This window comes from Carassius gibelio, chromosome B22 (genome assembly GCF_023724105.1).
Source record: "Carassius gibelio isolate Cgi1373 ecotype wild population from Czech Republic chromosome B22, carGib1.2-hapl.c, whole genome shotgun sequence".
NCBI lineage: Eukaryota > Metazoa > Chordata > Actinopteri > Cypriniformes > Cyprinidae > Carassius > Carassius gibelio.
The window spans coordinates 16,971,239-16,989,251 of record NC_068417.1 but is presented as its reverse complement, the minus strand read 5'-3'; the positions used below and the strand labels follow the sequence as shown (position 1 = coordinate 16,989,251).

Genomic DNA, 18,013 nt, shown 5'->3' with positions numbered 1-18,013 from the left:
TTGAACAGTATGTTTTCAGCAGAAACACCCGCAGACATGATGAGGTTAATGATTGTCACCTTTTAAAATACATTTTCAAGGTTTGAATTCACTACAAGTTTTCTCTCTTATGATCATCCTTTTCATGCAAGTCATACTTATTTTATTTTATTTTTTCAATAAAAGGCCTAGTAGTGTATGTTGTATTTTCTTAAGAAATATGTGTGCTAAATTAACAATTGTAAGTATAATAGAATGCAAAAATAATGCAGATTCAGAAGGGTTTATTTCATATTACATAATGAAATGGAGTGGATGTTATTAGAAAGTTGTGATTCTAATGGCAAGGAAGTAGGATATTGTATTTTGGGATGCAGTATATTTGATCAAATATGAAGCAAACACGAGCATGCAAGATGCACTGATTTAATCTTCAAGACTTCATAGTTGATGTTGATGTTACTTTGAAAAAAGTATCTGTTAAATGCATCAATGTTAAAGTAAAACCAAATCAAAAGTAACAGAAGGCAAGAGTTGAGTGACAGCAGAACAGAAACATGTTGTGTTAGTTTAATCAGTGTTTCTAAACCGAATGGTCTTTTTGCCCAGATCACAATAATGAGGTTGAAGAATAAATATCCAGATATGAAGGCTATATTTGAATATAGAACAAGAGCTGTTGGTGAAATAACAAGTTTTTCCAGTAGTTAAAGCTCCATGAGGTTCATCTGTTTCAGTACAGACACTCAGGACTGTCTGTATACCATTACTACAGTAATCTGAAGGAATACAAACACACACACACACACACACACAAAGCACAGCACAAAAGCACCCATATGTTTAACATTTAGGTTCTAGAAAGTTAATAACACTTAAACAGAATCAGAGTTCGATCACTATCTCATGAATACACCTCCTCATCCTCCTCTTGAACTCTCTGAAAGAAAACAAACACTATCAAATTGCTCAATCTCATGCTGAAAATCACTTCTTGTGGTGATTCAGTGGCTGATGCGGCTGTTGTCACTGGTTTACTTGCTCAGTGGAGTTTCATTGTGGTTTGTGGAGAGCAGAAAACCACTGGACCAAAACCAAACTAAACCAAACAACAGTTTTACAAGCTGTGTTTAATGGAGATACTTGATAAGGCCAAACATCTGTGCATCATGAAGTTAAACAGACATGAATAATGAAAAAAACAAAAAAAAAAAAAAACCATTTACATTAGTCATTATGAGAGATAAAGATCAATCTAGAGCAGAGTATATAAATATAAATACAGGAATATAACCTGAAGAACTTACTGATGTTCACACATTTAATTTTGTCTTTTTTTTCACTCGTGGTCAACATCTTCCTAGAACTGATCAACAGTGTGTTTTCAGCAGAAACACCCGCAACCATTTCCTAGATAAAAGTGTCTGTTAAATAAATACATGCAACTAAATGCATAATCCATTAGCAATATGAACTGTTTTTGTTTTATAACATAAAAAGCAGTGGATGCTGGATGTTATTGGATGTTATAGTGGGACATCATGTATAGATGCTATGGTTATATTTATTCCCAGCTAGAAATGTTTCATGTTCTGGGAATGTTTTCAGCGGCAAGTTTTATTAGGATAACATTCTCCAAAAACATTTTAAAAATGTCTATTTATAACATTGTTAGAACATTATCCTCTAACATTCTGATTAAGCTTCCCATCACACTAGATGGGGCTCAGAAGTCAAATGTTGGCTGAAAATGAAAACCTTTGTTTGATGTCAAACTCCAGCGTAAATAACTCCAAAAACAGTATAACCAATTTCACTTATTATAAACAAGATTGACTTTATTTCTTTCATAAATGTAAAAAAAAAATTTCTTATAGAGATTAACAGAGGTGTTGACGGCTTATTGAAAATAATAGTTTATTTTGACGTCACCATTATGGTGATCAGTACTTAGGCGGTATGACTCTTTTCAATGTTACCTTTTGTTTAACTGCTGTAACTATATTTGTTACGGTGAAAACAGTGAGCATTTAAAAAAAAAAAATCATCAGGTGACGTGGACTACTTGCTGTTCTGTAGTGTAGCCAGAAAAGAGACTCTGGGTGTGCCACATTTATTGTCAGATTACTGTGCAAAATTATGGGATAGTATTTTTGTCGCACTGCTTTTGTCCAACCATACTCCTAGTTAGTTGTGTCAAAATGTAGTTAGTTGTTAAATGTAATAACTTTCTTCCAAATACGATAATTTCGAACTTCTGGTACGATACTTGGATATTTCCAATCTTGCAACACTGTCTGTTGATGTTGGGCCTGGGGAGGGAGAAACATCCTCATCAGGTGTGTAACGTTTGGCCTTGTGTCCGGCTGTCCATCAAGCCAAGTTTTTTTGCTAAAAAAAATTAAGAAAGCGCAATGTGCAATCAAAAATTATCTGTTTATATCATAGACTGCTGGGGTCATAGTCAGCTGCTGTTTGCTGATTGGTTGGCAGTCCGAATGTCATTTTAACAAAAATAATTTAAAATGTAAATTACATTTTAACATTTTTAGCATTATTGCACCATATATTGGATTCTTATTTCTATGATTTAGAATGTTCAGTGACGTCACAGAAACTGCCAGATTCAAACAGCTTTCGCGTGTTGGCTGGAGCTGAGTCGGACGTGCTCAGCGCTTGTCATATATCACAATTAATATGCAGTGTTTTCAACCACATGTTTATTTTAGGTTTCATAGATTTAAATATACATAATCACTAGTAAAACATTACATTGGTAGTTTGTAAAACACACACTGATGTCTATGGAAGCAGCAAAAACTATCTAATCAAATGTAATTTGCCAACGTGTTTTATTCATATATCAGACACACATAGCAGAACAATAAAGTTTACTCTATTCTTCATCCAGTTCAACAGCCACTTATTTTCATGCATTTCGGGAGAAACTGGGGAATTCAAGTGCTGTGCCGTTAAATCCGGCTGACAGGACTCTGAACTGCAGCGCTCATCTCATTATAGATCAAGATAATTTATAAAGGTTTGTAAACGAACAATCGGAATATCAGATAGGTGACTTGGTAAGCAAGTTTGTGTATATATTTTAATAAAAAATGAAAAACTAAATAAAACGAATACTGATGCATCTGTTAGTTGCTGCGGTGTGTGACAATCATGACGCGTCACCATGGAAACAAGGGGTCAGTTAAAATATTTGTAATTTACGCGTGAAAGGGTTGATATGAAAATATATATATATTTTCTGAGTAAACAACAATAGCCAAAGTTTAGTATACATTTTTATTGAGACTATAAACAATTATTTTTCATATATTTTTAGGTGTGCCAGCTGCCACTGTGGGTGGCACAGGCACACCCTGGCACACCCGTGGCTACGCCACTGTTGCTGATGTTAAAAATTTCGTCATGTAAGTTAGTTACTATAGCAAATGTGTTGCAACGCAAAATCGTTTCTGTTTGAAAAAAAATGCAAATCCTGCAGATTATATCATATATATTTTTGTTTATTCTTTTTAAATTTCTTTGTTCATGAACCTCTTTGTAACACAGACTGCTTAGACACACAGAGACCGCAATAATTAGTGTATGAATCTCAACATGCTTCATGCCGCATTCTGGGTGCAATGGATGAGTTTTGTATGACGTACCCAAAATACATTGCTGCATGAAGCATGTCACCATTGTTGAGAGTCATATACTGAATCTTGATGTTTTTGTGACAAAACGAAAAGTTTTTTCTTCGAATTCTTGAAATTATACACTTTATATTCAGCAGGGTCTCAGGCTGTTAACCCATTGAGTCACTTTAATAAATAATATACAATGAACACCATACATTAGGTTTGGTGGCACCATCTAACCAGACTAAATATGCTGTGATGTTTTATTCATCAGTAAAGCAACCAGCATCACGCATATGTCCTCTTGCTGTTTTTGCCATAAGAAAGATTACAGATTATTGTTAGAACAATGGTAATGTTCTTAGAACATTTTAAGAACAAAAATATTCCAGCTGGGTTTTTGGGTGCTCATGTGAAAGCTACTTAAAACACTGTTTATACGTAAGATGTCAATAGATTTGAACAGATTTTATGTTAGATTTCTTATGAAGCAAGAGATGAATGATGCTACCAATGCATGTGTTGTGATGTGCTAACTCTTATTTCAGAGGTCAAGAAAGAGGCCTTGAGGATATTTTTTAAGAATACATAAAAGCATGTTTATTTAACATTGTACAGAAATAGGTTACAGTAAATATATATATATATATATATATATATATATATATATATATATATATATATATATATATATATATGAAATATATACTTTGTAAAGAAAGTAAATCACTAAATAATATCAACAGTGAGAGGAGCTGATAGTGAAATTACATGTTTATCCAGTAGGTGGCGCTCCAGCAGAGTCACTCTATCAAAAGAGACACACAGCCCAATATTATTACAGTTTTTGCCCGTTGCTTGAACACATTTTACAAAACTTCGCTCATTGTGCCAAAACTCTACACACAAGTAAACATGACACAACACTGGGAAATATACCATTCACATCTGTGTCAAATTGAAGCTCTACTATCAAAACCTAAACTCTGCTATCAAAACCTAACATTCCTTTGTCAAAATGTAACTCTGATGACAAAAGGACATACTTGCATCTTATGCATACACTTTCAGATCAGGGGGAACACACTAGTCTACTTTATATAAAACACTGCAGTCTTTGATTTTCACTGTTTATTCAGAAGGCATGTTTTCAGGAGGCACATTTTCAAACAACCAAAAATGCAAATAGGCCTGGTCAATATTGTACATTGCAGCACTGTAGATAGCAGTAACATGAATTCAGATAAAGTAAAAATAAAATAAAAATTGTGCATTCGTGAGCTCGTGGATCCCGCCGTCTGTTGGCCTCATTGACATCGCAAGCAATGTTTTCTCCCGCTAGGCACCGGGGAAAATATCCCCTTGCATGGATTGCTGTCACCTAAATGTCATCACAGGTCTGTTCCATTGCCTGCAGAATAGACATGCGGCGTGTGGGTGGACTCTCTGCCCAGCTTCCCTCACAATCAGGCCATGGTTGATGACCACCAAAGTTGCTCTTATATCATCAGAAATAGGGGTCCATGCATGGCCTCTTCGACCTCCTCCTCCTCATCTTCATCTTCTTTTTCCTCCTCCTCCTCCTTTTCCTCCTTATTGTAAATTTACCCTACTGAATCCTCGCTTTACAAATGTACATTTCTATGTGAGAAAAAAATTTGAGAACTTTTTTTAACATAATTTTGTCATTTGCAGTATATTCAAAATTATATTTTTTTCTGTCTTATTTTATTCTGTACATTTATTTGCTGCTGCAATTTAAGGACTTAACCCCATTTATGGGGAAATCATATAGGCCAGATGGGCTGATTTTGTCCAAAACTTAATTTCTATCCCCAGAACAAAATCCAAATCCAGGCTCTAAGGAGCACTGCTCATTGGCATTACTGCAAAAAAAATAAAAATTAAACCTTTAATTTTAAGAGTGCTATGACTTAATCAGATTTATGCACACTGTCTTCACATTTGTATTATGTGATTCCATCTTCTGTCCTGTATTTGAGGTGTAAAAAACTACTAACCCAAAATAAAAATCAGATTTTGATCCAGAGTTCATCAACGTTGCACTCCTGCGTACACCACATTATCCTGCTCTTTAACCCTCTGAAAGAAAACACAGATGCACGTTAACACCTTATTTATCAAGAACTTACTCTTTATCTATCATCCTCCTCATTCTCCCACAAACACTTTAACGTGTCTATATTTCTTGATTATAAAAAGGTTTTATAGTTGGCTATGAATTACCACGAGATTGTGTTTAAAAAAATACAAATGGGTGTAATATTTCAGTATTTCTGTCTCTCTAAATAAATAAATTACTTTTAATTCCGTTTAATATAGCATTTCCACATTTTGGGGGATGCATGTATATCTGATATATATATAAAAGTAACAGAGTTTGTGATGTGACAATAATGTAGTTCCTTTAAATGATGGTTTGTGTGACCCTACAATACTAAACCAATCAGAGCAGAAGATAAAGGGACACTGAAATACATCTACTGCTTTTATAAATATCTGTTGTGCTGCTAGTCTGTGTAAAACATTAGACACACAAATGCACACCTAAATATGACTCAGTGCTGAAATAAAACTGTGAGACACCATAAAAATACATAAAAGATCTTACCGATTTATGTCTTTTGTAGAATGTAGGATCAGCGTAAGTGATCTCCCTGTCATAGGTCTGAACTGTTTCATAATAACAGAAACAAACCAACCCATGAAATAATATTTAAGCACAGTTTTACATTAATTCTATATAGCTTTATAAAAACCATAGGTGATACTTGCCTTCTTGGTCAGTTTTTCTGCAGATGCAGAAGATCCCGACTGCAGCTACAATCAACAGAAAACCACCACCAGCTGCAGCAGCAGAAATCAGCACTGTCTGAGATACAAAGCCTGGAGGATGAGAAGGAGGCAGACATTAGTGTGAGTGAATGTGTTCATAAACACTAAATATTATCACAGACATACCTGAACATGTCTGACAGAGTTCAGTGTTGAGATGTGTGGTCTGGTTTCTGATGGGATTGTTCACCACACAGCTGTAGAAATCATCCAGACACTCCAGATGTAAAGAAAGACTTCTGCTGAGATCAGACACACTGATGCTGGAGAATGAACTGTTTCCTTTGTACCAGGAGAGAGTCACATCACTCACATTCACCACTGAACACAGGAATGAACAATTCTGCTGTGATGAAGATGATGATGAATTTTGTGAAGAGTGGCTGATGACAGGAACAGGCAGACGAGCTGGAAAAAGAGAATAAATCTAATTAACACTAAGTAAGACAGTTTGATGTGTTGAGTTTAACACACACAGAGGTCAGTGCTGATAGTCTTGATCTAAACCCCTCTCTCAAACTTTATAAAGGGTTGGTGTTTAAAATTCAAATGATCAGTATCAGAACCAAGCAAAAATGTGTTACATTAAAATGTATTGCAAAAAATGTCTAAAATGTAATTCTCCTCACAAGATCATATAAAAATATTTAGTTTTAGATGTGGTGAAAATATTCATGACTTTTAGAAAATAAACCAAAATGAATTCCTTAGTGATTATGTATATACAATGTTGTGCAATTGTATATAATTATTAACATTTTCAAGAACAAATACAACTACTACATCATTTTTGTAGAGATATTTTGTTGTCAGCTACTGTTAGTAGAATAAATTACACTAGAGTGAGTGACTGTGAAAAGTGTTTTAACTCACCGTAGACAGTGAGATTGAATATGCTGAACGGCTTCTCTTTTTGTTCTCCGGTTACTGAATATTCTCCAGAGTCTGTGGTTCTGGTGTTTGTGATGATCAGAGATCCAGTCTGATCCAGCTTCAGTCTGTCTTTGAATCTCCCACCAAGAACATCATCATAAACGGGTCTCTTTTCATTCTGTCTGTCGATAATAGCGATGAGAATCTTCTTGTTGTTGTGTATAAAGCTCCACCGTAGCTCATTAATTGTATTAACATCAGGGTTTAGCGTGACTGATTCTCCCTCCATCACTGACTCTAACTTCACTGCATCATCACCAAACACACCTGAAGAACAAACAGAACTTCTGCTCAGAATATGAAGATTTAGCCAAACACATTTGACATTTTTGTCACTGTGAAAGTATTTAAAAATATCTTATTACAAAACGAATCCTTACTTCACAAATTTCGATGTATACTTATTGAAATGGTCAGAAGTATGGGTTGATTTAGTCTGATAAAACTTATAAATACATTAGTCTGATAAAACTGATAAAAATTGAAGGTAAGTAAAAATGTTATAAAAACAGATAAATGATGGAAATAAATAAGAGAAAGATGATGTGTAGGTGAACAAATGATAATGTAAAGCAAACTTAAGACATAAAAACACTTACCAGCCAGGCTCCATGAAAACAAGAAAATAAACATATCAAACATTTTATTCAATGCGATCAGTCTTGCTGCTCTTGAAAATTTGAATTATACTGTCGGTCTGTAGTGAAGGGGTTTAGTGAAATTCTGCACTGAGTGTGAATAAACTCCTCCAATAGCTCCTCCCACACAGACAGAACCATTTTACTGATCAAGTTTAAAAACAATTATTACTGACTTAGAATCTCCAGAATTTGATCATTTTAGATTTTTTGATTTTTTTGTTTTTTGGCTCAAGTAGTTTGGTGTTGTGTGGAGTGAAATTATTTCCTTATAAAATTAATTCCTCTTGAAGCCAAAAACTCAGGAACTCTCGCAACATACATTCCATGAAATAAAACCATGAACTTTCTAATCTGACAGGAAGATCTGGTAGGAAGAGCATTTGCTCATCTGTCCCTTTACCCATCCAAGTTGCCAGACTTACAAACTGCATTTATTATATCTTAAGAATTGTTACAGCAAATCTGTGTCCAGGATAGGCCACACTGAAGGCTCATGAATGATAGGAGCTGTAAGCAAGTTACCTTCTGATTTCTGTCTTACAGGGTGAAATTACAGGGACTAAAAAAAATCCCTCAATAATGAGTTACAGATTTCTGTATTAATAACATGATAGCGATAGTAGCCTATTACGCTTTAGAAACATAATGCTTTGATCCTTTGCCAACAAAATTGCAAACAAAGCCAGAGCAGAGCCACAGTAAATGCTACTCTACATAAACCATGATCACAAATTTAGGCAATTATCATCTTTACTTAATTATTTTTTTTAGCATTTAATGCGATACATTTATTATTTTTGTTGTTAATGTTATGAAATCGAACAGCAATGAAGTACTGAAATAGCTACCTTTTACTTGTAAGTTTCCTACATTCTGTATTTCTACAATCTGACACACTCACTCACATTAATAACCACTGACCTAGAAGTTTATGTATTTTTTATTAATAAAAAAAATGTTTAAATATATGAGTTCACTTTCTGTTTTTCTAAATCCAGTGTCATTTTGAGAAGACCTATTCAGTCGGTGAAGGGAGGAGCTACTAAAGGCTTTTATTTCACTAAACTACTTCGCTACAGACCGACTGGTTCATTCACTTTGTAACGAAACATTCAACATTATCAAGACCTGTGTCAGGACCCAACTATTATCACGGTTCTGTTATGAATCTGTTTCATGAACTGCTGAAGAAAATGTTTCTTTTCATCTGTCTGTGCTCATGGAGTCTGGCTGGTGAGTATTTTAATGGCTTCTGTTCACTTTGTTCACCATTTTTACACAAATAAAATTCTAACATTTATTATTTTCATCATTAATTTTGTCTCTAATATATTCAAGCTGTATAAGAATAATATACTCAAAAACTTGCTACTGTCCCTTTTAATAAAATTAGTGATGGGAGGATGTTTTTTTTTAAATACTTTTGAAATGACAAAAAAATGCCAAATGTGTTCATATTCTGAGTAGATGTTCTATTTGTTCTTCAGGTGTGTTTGGTGATGATGCAGTGAAGTTAGAGTCAGTGATGGAGGGAGAATCAGTCACGCTAAACCCTGATGTTAATACAATTAATGAGCTACGGTGGAGCTTTATATACAACAACAAAAAGATTCTCATCGCTCTAATCGACAGACAGAACAATATAAGCATACTTCATGATGATACTCTTGATGGGAGATTCAGAGACAGACTGAAGCTGGATCAGACTGGATCTCTGATCATCACAAACACCAGAACCACAGACTCTGGACTTTATACAGTCACCAGCACCAGCAGAGAGAAGCCGCTGAGCGTGTTCAGTCTTACTGTCTACGGTGAGCAGAATGTTTATGTAGACTTACATCTTTTAACTGTCCTAGATATTGAGAATATTATAAAATGATAGAACTCTGTTGATGCTGAGACATTTTTCCAAAACATTCAGTTATGCTCAAAACATTCAGTCTAAATTTCTATAGCTAATAGAATATTTACCCTGTTTGCTTTTTTAATGGTCATTTTTTCAACTTTAATGGTCAGTTCCTTCATATAATAGCTTTATTTAGAAGGGAGGAATATAAAAACAATTCTTGGAGATTTACTTTAAAATTTGTATGCTTTATTTTCAAATCACGTCTCAGATTGATCAGATTGTCTGATTTCTGTACTTCTCCATTTATCTTCATTCTCTCATGTTTTCTAGCTCGTCTTTCTATTCCTTTCATCACTAGTCACTGTCCTTCATCTTCATCACGGCAGAATTGTTCACTGGTGTGTTCAGTGTTGAATGTGAGTCATGTGACTCTCTCCTGGTACAAAGGAAACAGTTTATTGTCCAGCATCAGTGTGTCTAATATCAGCATCAGTCTCTCTCTACCTCTGGAGGTGGAATATCAGGATAACAACAACTACAGCTGTGTGATCAACAATCCCATCAGAAACCAGACCACACATATGGACATCACTCAACTCTGTCACACATGTTCAGGTATGGCATCATACTATGTTTTTCCAAATTCTAATTCATATATCTGTTTCAACATTTTTTTTTTTTTCTCAGAAGTCTGTATCTGCTGCTGTGGTTTTTTTGAAGCTGTTATCCGATTGGCTCTCTCTGTTCTGGGGGGCACGGCTACGGTGGCTGTTCTGGTTTATGACATCATATCTAGAAGTCTTCAACAGAAGAGAGAGCAGACATCAAGCTCTGATTAATCTCTTTCGATACTATTGACTATCAGTTGTTCCTGTCTAGATTAGAATGTTTTGTGGCGCTAAAAGGCTCAGTCCTGAATTGGTTTAAATCTTATTTAACAGAGCGATATTCCTCAGTCAGAACTTTACTTCCACTGCTGCCCACCTCAAACACAGCAAAAAATCCAGAGTGAAATTAACTCTGCTGGGAGTACATGTGAGACCACACTCAAGAGTGTGAAAGTGTTAAAATAGGAGTGTTAAATTAACACTGAAGCAGAGTTAAAGTTAATGAGATAATTAAAGCTCCAGTATGCGATTTTTGTAATTGACCACAAGAGGGCACATTTCCAACAATAACAAAGGCGAAGCTTGATGACGCTATGAAGCAGGTGACGATGGGAGATGTCGTTTTTTAATGCGTTTTCACCATAGTAATGTATCTAAATTGGATAAACAAATCATGATCACGGATGAGGTAATTTATTCGTTTTTGTATTATCTGTATATCTGATCGTATTATTTTATGTAATACCCCTCTCTCCCGGGTCCTCTGACGCTCTTCGCACTCACTCCGAGTGGGGCTTGAACCCGGGTCTTTGGCACGGGAGGCTAAATGGCTACAGCCACTAGCGTCTGTCGCTAGTGCGTCTCTTGAGATCGGGGAGTGAGGTTTACTTGCACAGCACTACTCGCTGGCCTCTGTTACATATATTATCCCGTTACAACTTACAGCTATTTGTTAAATGATTTGTTGGGTTAATGTTGTGCAGTGTTATGTGTTTATGGTTAATGCCGTGTTGTTTAACGTGCTCAAACCAATCGTTCTAAAAGTAAATATGAACGAACATTTGCAAGTAATGACTAAATATATTTTTAACAACACATATCCGATTGTATTTAATTGTACTGCCATAATCTCGGTCACCACACGTGATAACAATCCTTACCTTAGTACAAAGAGCAATATAACTTTGTTTATAAGTGCTATTATTGAAACTGAAACAGTCCATTTGCCGTGTTATGTTATTTTCTCACAGGTAACATTATTGATAAAAAAATGCTACAGTGACAGAATGTACGGGCATGTGGTGTAATTCATTTCTATTACAATCATCTTTACTGTAACTATTACGTTACTTGTACAATAAAAAAATTTGTTTTCACAAATTTTATTCTGTGCATTATTGTTTAGCAGCAAACATTTGTGCAATGCTGATACAACTCTTGATCTAGCAGGTGACTTATGCTTTTGATGACTATATGATCTTGATTAAATTTCTTGATTATATGAGAAGAGATCGTGGCTTAGTTGTTAGAGAGAACTGAATTCAGTGAATTCACTGCTCTGTCTGTGCACTTTGGATGGGTTAAATACAGAATATGATTTCTGAGTACGGGTCACCACACTTAACTGTATGTCACTTTCACAAAAAAGAGAGAAATCTCATTATGCAAATGCCACCATATAATGCTTTATAACACTTCAATATTAAGAAAAAAAATGGATTTAGGCATTTAGCCATGAACATTTATCATGTGATCCTCAACAGTGGTGAAAATTATTGTTCATACTGCAGTGCATTATGATTTCACCAGAGGAACCAAGTCGTTCCTTCCAAGTCACAAACAACTCTTAAGTTAAATCCCAGGTCCTCAAATAGTTAAAGTTAATGAGATAATTAAGTGACTATTGAATGTGCATTAGTGATGAACACCTGCTGTTATTGAGAATTACAGAGGATGAGATGTGGATGTTTTATTGGTTAAAAAGATGCCACCATCATGGAGATCAGTGTTTGGTTTAATTGTGCTCTTGACCCTTGACTTGTTGTACTAGATCTCTCTCTGTAGCTCTGCATAGGGTGTTGTGGAGAAGACAGAACTGTGACATGTGAAAAACATATAGTTACAATGAGCTGGTTTAACTATATCTCAAATATTTTTGTCTTCTTTCTCATCACATGTCTAGGTTTTGAATAATTCCAGTGAAACTACAGCATGCACAAAAATAAGCATTGCTCTAATATTTACAGGATATGGATTTTTTTTTTATTTGTAACACATATAAAAGTTTGAACTCCAGTGCTTTTTAGACACACACAGATATCAAGAACCAGCATATGAATCTCTACAATGGTTACAATCAACAAAATGCTTCATGTTGCAATACATGAATTACTCCCATAATGCACTGCAGTATGAATAATAATTTTCTTTTTCTGTTCTCTTCTTTCCTTCAGTGATTCTGCTTGTTAACAGGCTTATTAAGGCTGAAATGACTTCATATTTAATATACACAGATTTTGTGGCTCAGATAAGGTCAATTTCTGGTTAATTTCTTTACTCTTGGCTGACATGTGGCATTGCTATGGCCTGCTTGTGGCTCAAATCTGGCAAACAGGAGTGGTCCACCCAAGTGCCATCAGTCCACGCTGCATGTGGGCCAGATCATCTTTCAACGGGTGCCAGATGTGGCCGGATCTGGGCCGAAACAATGTTGCTATGTGGGAAGTGTTTGTTGTCGCTGCGATCAGTGGCTCGGATGCTGTGTACAGTCTGCACTGTATGAGGTCTGCACTCTGACCTTTTTTTGCATTGTGATTTTTATCTTCTGTTTTAGATGCTCTTACTCAGCAGATGGGGACAGCTACCATTACCCAATTTTCACCCAAAAGTGGCTGCGCTATGCGCCAGACCGGGCAGGAGGGACTGGACGACATCTTATGCAGGCATCAGATGACAATGAAGTGTAAATAAAGAGTAGAGAGGCTAATAAACATGAATTTGATTTTAAATAGTGTGGTGTGTTCTGTGTTTTATACAAGATTTAAAATGTTCCATTAACATCCTGGCTGTAGATAAAGCAGGCTATTTAATTTATGGCATTACATTTAAAATTAACATTTAAAAACGATTGAAGTTCCATTGAAATCACGTTGATCCTTAGTTCAGTTGAAATTTCAACATTGTTTCAATATTCCTGATAATTTAAATACCATTCAAATTCCGTCGATCTATGGAGAGAATTTCAACATTGTTTCAATATTAAATCAGGGTGCAAAATGATGTTGAATCAACATCAGAGTTCGATGTTGATTCAATGACTTAATGTTGACAACGGAATGTTGATTCAGCATAGTTTCAATGACTGTTTGCTATCTGGGTTACGCTTGTCAACATTTCGTCCGCGCCTCTTTTTGCCTCCAGCTAAGCCCCGCCCAGCAGGAGACGTTAGAATGTTTACAAACTTTTAAGGGGTCTATACACAAACAGGGGGTGTGGTCTTGTTGCGCTCCGACAGAGAAGAGGAAGAGCTGCCTTTGTGTTTGTCATGTCGTCGAAACGCTGTTATTTTCATCTCGGAGTCCAATCACCTTTGTTTGGGCTTCCCAGGGACGCTGTACTTGGAGATTAATGGTTACAATTTATGTTTAACTTGGTTCCTGAGAAATTATAATCCACATGTAAAACTATGTGCAGCACATTTTGCTGAGGACAGCAATCTTCCTCAGTCTCAATCAGTTTAATGCCGGATTCACACAAAAAATATTCTTGAAAGATGGAGCAGTTCCCTCTTTGTCTGGAGAAGGCGTTGTTTATGGACCAACACTGGTAAGTGTATTTTATTATTTAAGTTGGTGCGTTTAACAGTTTCTGTAACTTATTACACAAAGGGCAACGCTGTTTAGCTTTGTTAACTAGATGTTAGGGCTGTGCAAAAAAATCTAATGTGATTTTCATGCACATCTTGTCAGTAAAAACGCTCCTGTGATTATAAGTACATCTCCAGTAGGGCTGGGCGATATATTTAACGATATGATCATGCGCATCTAATCAGTAAAGCTGCTTCCGTGATCACCGCTAAAATCTCAATCACCTGCTTATAATTGGAGTGGCGTTTAATAGACAGCAGAGGTGGGACTTTCAAGTCACAAGCAAGTCTTCAAGTCATATCCAAGTCCTCAAAGGGTTAAAGTTAATCAGATCATTAAGTGACTAATTAAATGATGATTGTACATTAGTGATGAACACCTGCTGTTAACAATCAACATCACTGAAGTAAAGAGAAACACAAGAACTACAACTGAATTTAGCCACAGCCTTCAACTGAAAAAAAAAAAAGTAAAAGAAAAAAAAAAACACTATGTCACCATAATTGTGGTCAAGGTTTGCTTTAGGTAGTCTCTTGACCCTTTAACTAATTCAAAGAAATTTGATTCAAAACAATTTCAATATTGTTTTCACTACAAACATGTATGCATTGCTGAATCCAACCTTGTAATGACAGATAATCTTATGCTTTTTCTGTTTATAACTCATGTTGACTTGGACATCATGAGATAGTCTTCTTTGAGATAATTAAGTGACTAATTAAATGATGATTGTGCATTAATGATGAACACCTGCTGTTCTTGAGAATTACAGAGGATCAGATGTTGATGTTTTATTGGTTAAAGTGATGCAACCATAATGGAGATCAGTGTTTGCTTTAGTGGGGCTCTTGACCCTTGACTGTCATGTTAGATCTCTTTATGTAGCATTGCATGAGGTGCTGTAAAGCAGAGAGAAGAAATTAATCTGTATGTGATAGGTGGTCAGATTACAATCAAATTAACATTAGCTCTATTTAAATTAAGCATAACCAACCCAGTAAAACTACAATATGGGGGAAAAAACTAAAGTGAACTTTAAATCTACTAAGTGCATACAAAATTTGAAAAACTATACTCTGTAGACACACACAGACATCAAGAACCAGCATATGACTCTCAACAGTGGTGACAATCAACAAAATGTTGCATGCTGGGTAAAACCTTAGTAAAAACTCCCGTCATGCACTGCAGTATGAAAAATTGTCACCACTGTTGAGGATCGTGTGATAAGTGTGTTTGTCTAAAAACCTGAACTGATTGTCTCCTTTTGTGTCTTTCAACATTGAAGCATTGTGATTTTTTTTTTTTACTTCAGTTCAGTAATAGCTGAGTTTCAGCCGAGCCTACTATCCAAAGATAAACACAATTTCATGATGTTCAGTCATCATAAGTTATAAGCAAAAAAAACATGAGAGCATAAGACAAGATGTTACTGCAAGGTTTGACTCAGCAATGCATACATGTTTGTTGCTAAAACAATATTGCAATTGTTTTGAATCAAATTGGTTTAAATTAGGAAAAGGGTCAAGACACTACTTAAAGCAAACCTTGACCACAATTATGGTGACATAGTGTTTTTTTTCTTTTACTTTTTTTTTCAGTTGAAGGCTGTGGCTAAATTCAATTGTAGTTCTTGTTAGGGCTGCACGATTAATCGCATGCGATTGTCATGCGTGTCTTTGTCAGTAAAGCTGGTTCTGTGATTAGCAGTAAATGTCCACCACCTGGTTTCAAATGGAGCGGCACTTCCCAGCTAGAATTTTCTTTGTTCTAAAATGTTCTAAGAACATTCCCATGGATTGTTCTAACAATGTTTTTAGCGGGTAGTTTTATTTTTGTTCCCAGAACGTTCTCTCAAAAGATAGGATAACGTTCTCTAAAAACATTCTACAAATGTTTATCAATAACATTATTAGAACATTATTCCATAACATTCTAATTAAGATTTAAGTGGATGTTTAGATGTGGATGTTGATGTCTGTTTAAAAGTAATAGCTTGGTTTGATGTCACCATAATGCTGGTAAGTGTTGGCTTTAGTTGTGCAATTTGACACTTGACTTGACGGTGTTGTTTTATAGCTGCTGTCATCTTTATTGTGGCTAAAACAGCAAACGAATATGTGGTTCAATGGTGCTGTTTGCTTGCTGATGATTGATATGTCTGATTACTTGTTTTCACTAGAGGTGTGCGATACCGCTAGATTTGGTATCGATCCGATACCAAGTAAATACAGGGCCAGTATCGCCGATACCAATATCAATACTTTTTAATAATTAAGGTGGATGCGTCTTCAACCTAAATCTAAATGAATTTTCATGACTTTTAATTTGTTTTTGTGATTTGCATTTTGGGTTATTAATCAGTACTACGAAAGCTTTTGTTCAGAAACAACTTTTGGTTACTTCTGATTTATTTAAATAAACAAAGTTACAAAATGATTACTTCACAAATATAAAAAATGTAAAAACAAATTCTCTTTTCAAGTAGCATGTTAATAAAAAAATGTTTCTCCTCTTGTGCACTTCTTTTCAGGATTGTTTTCTTAAAGTCACAACGTTTTACTTCACAATTGTAAAACAAATTCTCCTTATACAAAATTCCTGAAGCCGACATCTTCCACTATGGAAAGAGGCTGCAGGTCCTTCACAATCATTTCTGATAGGCGCCTTGTAATATCCACTGCTCTTGGAGAATCAGTTATTGATAAAATAATAAAAAATAATTAATTCTGGTGCACATCTAGGTGAAGTTTAAATATAGAAACTAGTATCCCTTTCACAGCTAACACAAAAAGGGTAGATCGGCCTGAAAATACAGCCATACAACGCTCTTCTTTCTCTCCGCCTCTGACTGACTGCTGTTAGAAATGCGCGGCTGAGCGGTGCGCGCGCCTGACTGCTGGTGGTAGCGCTAGTGGTGAGTCACGTGACGGTACAACACAGGAGAGGGAGAGGAGAGTAGTGTCGATCACGAGCAGCACTCTTAGAGCTTGCTCTGCTCTGTGACAGCAGCAGCATTTTGACAAACACGGCCAGGTGGCAAAACGAGAGAAACTGAAACTTAAGTATCGATATTTTCCCGTTGGTATCGATCAATACCGATACCAACGTTGGTATCGATATTATCGATATTAGTATCGATCTGCCCACCTCTAGTTTTCACCCAAGCTGCTGTGTGGTGTTAGTTAAGTATTATTTTTTAAAGTGACTCAATGGTCAACAACCTGACACCCAATTGAATTTAAAGCAGATAATTTCAAAAATTTAAAAAAAAATTTGTCACACAAACATCAAGATTCAGTGTATGAATCTCAGCAATGGTGACATGCTTTATGCTGCAATGTATTCTGGGTACATCATGCAAAACTCATCCATAGCACCCAGAATGCATTGCGGCATGAAGCATGTCACCATTGTTGAGATTCTTAGACTAATTCTTAAGGTCTCTGTATGTCTAAGCATCCTATAGTTTGAAGTGATTCTAAAACAATGTAGTTTAAAAAGATCAGATAAAAATAAAATGACATAAATTGTCAGGACCCTGTGTATTGCAACACATCTGCTATAGTCACTAATATTAAATTAATAAGCATAGAACAGACTCCTGGTAATATCAGTTGATCAGATTGTTACATTA

At 35.6% G+C, this 18,013-nt stretch overlaps 2 protein-coding genes across 5 annotated transcripts in view; one reads left to right on the top strand and one right to left on the bottom strand.

Moving 5' to 3' along the window:
* LOC127988502 (CD48 antigen) overlaps positions 1–8,123 on the bottom strand; it is a 79,469-nt gene extending 71,346 nt beyond the window's left edge. The window contains exons 1-7 of one of the 3 annotated variants that reach the window (XM_052591304.1): positions 8,009–8,123; positions 7,350–7,676; positions 6,603–6,884; positions 6,417–6,527; positions 6,253–6,314; positions 5,642–5,723; positions 4,269–5,506 (exon numbers count right to left, since the gene is read on the bottom strand). In XM_052591304.1, the coding sequence (XP_052447264.1) occupies positions 5,676–5,723; positions 6,253–6,314; positions 6,417–6,527; positions 6,603–6,884; positions 7,350–7,676; positions 8,009–8,051 (873 nt within the window). In that variant the 5' untranslated portion in view covers positions 8,052–8,123 and the 3' untranslated portion in view covers positions 4,269–5,506; positions 5,642–5,675. Of the gene's footprint in view, positions 1–4,268; positions 5,724–6,252; positions 6,315–6,416; positions 6,528–6,602; positions 6,885–7,349; positions 7,677–8,008 lie in introns of those variants that run through there. The other 2 variants (XM_052591303.1, XM_052591302.1) reach the window with 2 other exon arrangements.
* Positions 8,124–9,116: 993 nt separating this feature from the next.
* On the top strand, positions 9,117–11,878 carry LOC127988507 (carcinoembryonic antigen-related cell adhesion molecule 5-like). 2 transcript variants are annotated; one of them, XM_052591310.1, is made up of 4 exons: positions 9,117–9,283; positions 9,538–9,864; positions 10,233–10,517; positions 10,593–11,878. In XM_052591310.1, the coding sequence occupies exons 1-4, from the start codon at positions 9,214–9,216 to the stop codon at positions 10,739–10,741; spliced, it is 831 nt and encodes a 276-aa protein (XP_052447270.1). In that variant the 5' UTR covers positions 9,117–9,213; the 3' UTR covers positions 10,742–11,878. The 2 variants fall into 2 exon arrangements, with proteins under 2 accessions (XP_052447270.1, XP_052447269.1); XM_052591309.1 differs by having other exon boundaries at positions 10,590–11,876.
* Positions 11,879–18,013: the final 6,135 nt, after the last annotated feature.

Coding starts and splice junctions, on each gene's coding strand:
- LOC127988507 (XM_052591309.1), top strand. CDS start 9,214: ATGAATCTGTTTCATGAACTGCTGAAGAAAATGTTTCTTTTCATCTGT. Junction 9,865..10,232: donor GTTCAGTCTTACTGTCTACG/GTGAGCAGAATG, acceptor CATGTTTTCTAG/CTCGTCTTTCTATTCCTTTC. Junction 10,518..10,589: donor ACTCTGTCACACATGTTCAG/GTATGGCATCAT, acceptor TTTTTTTCTCAG/AAGTCTGTATCTGCTGCTGT.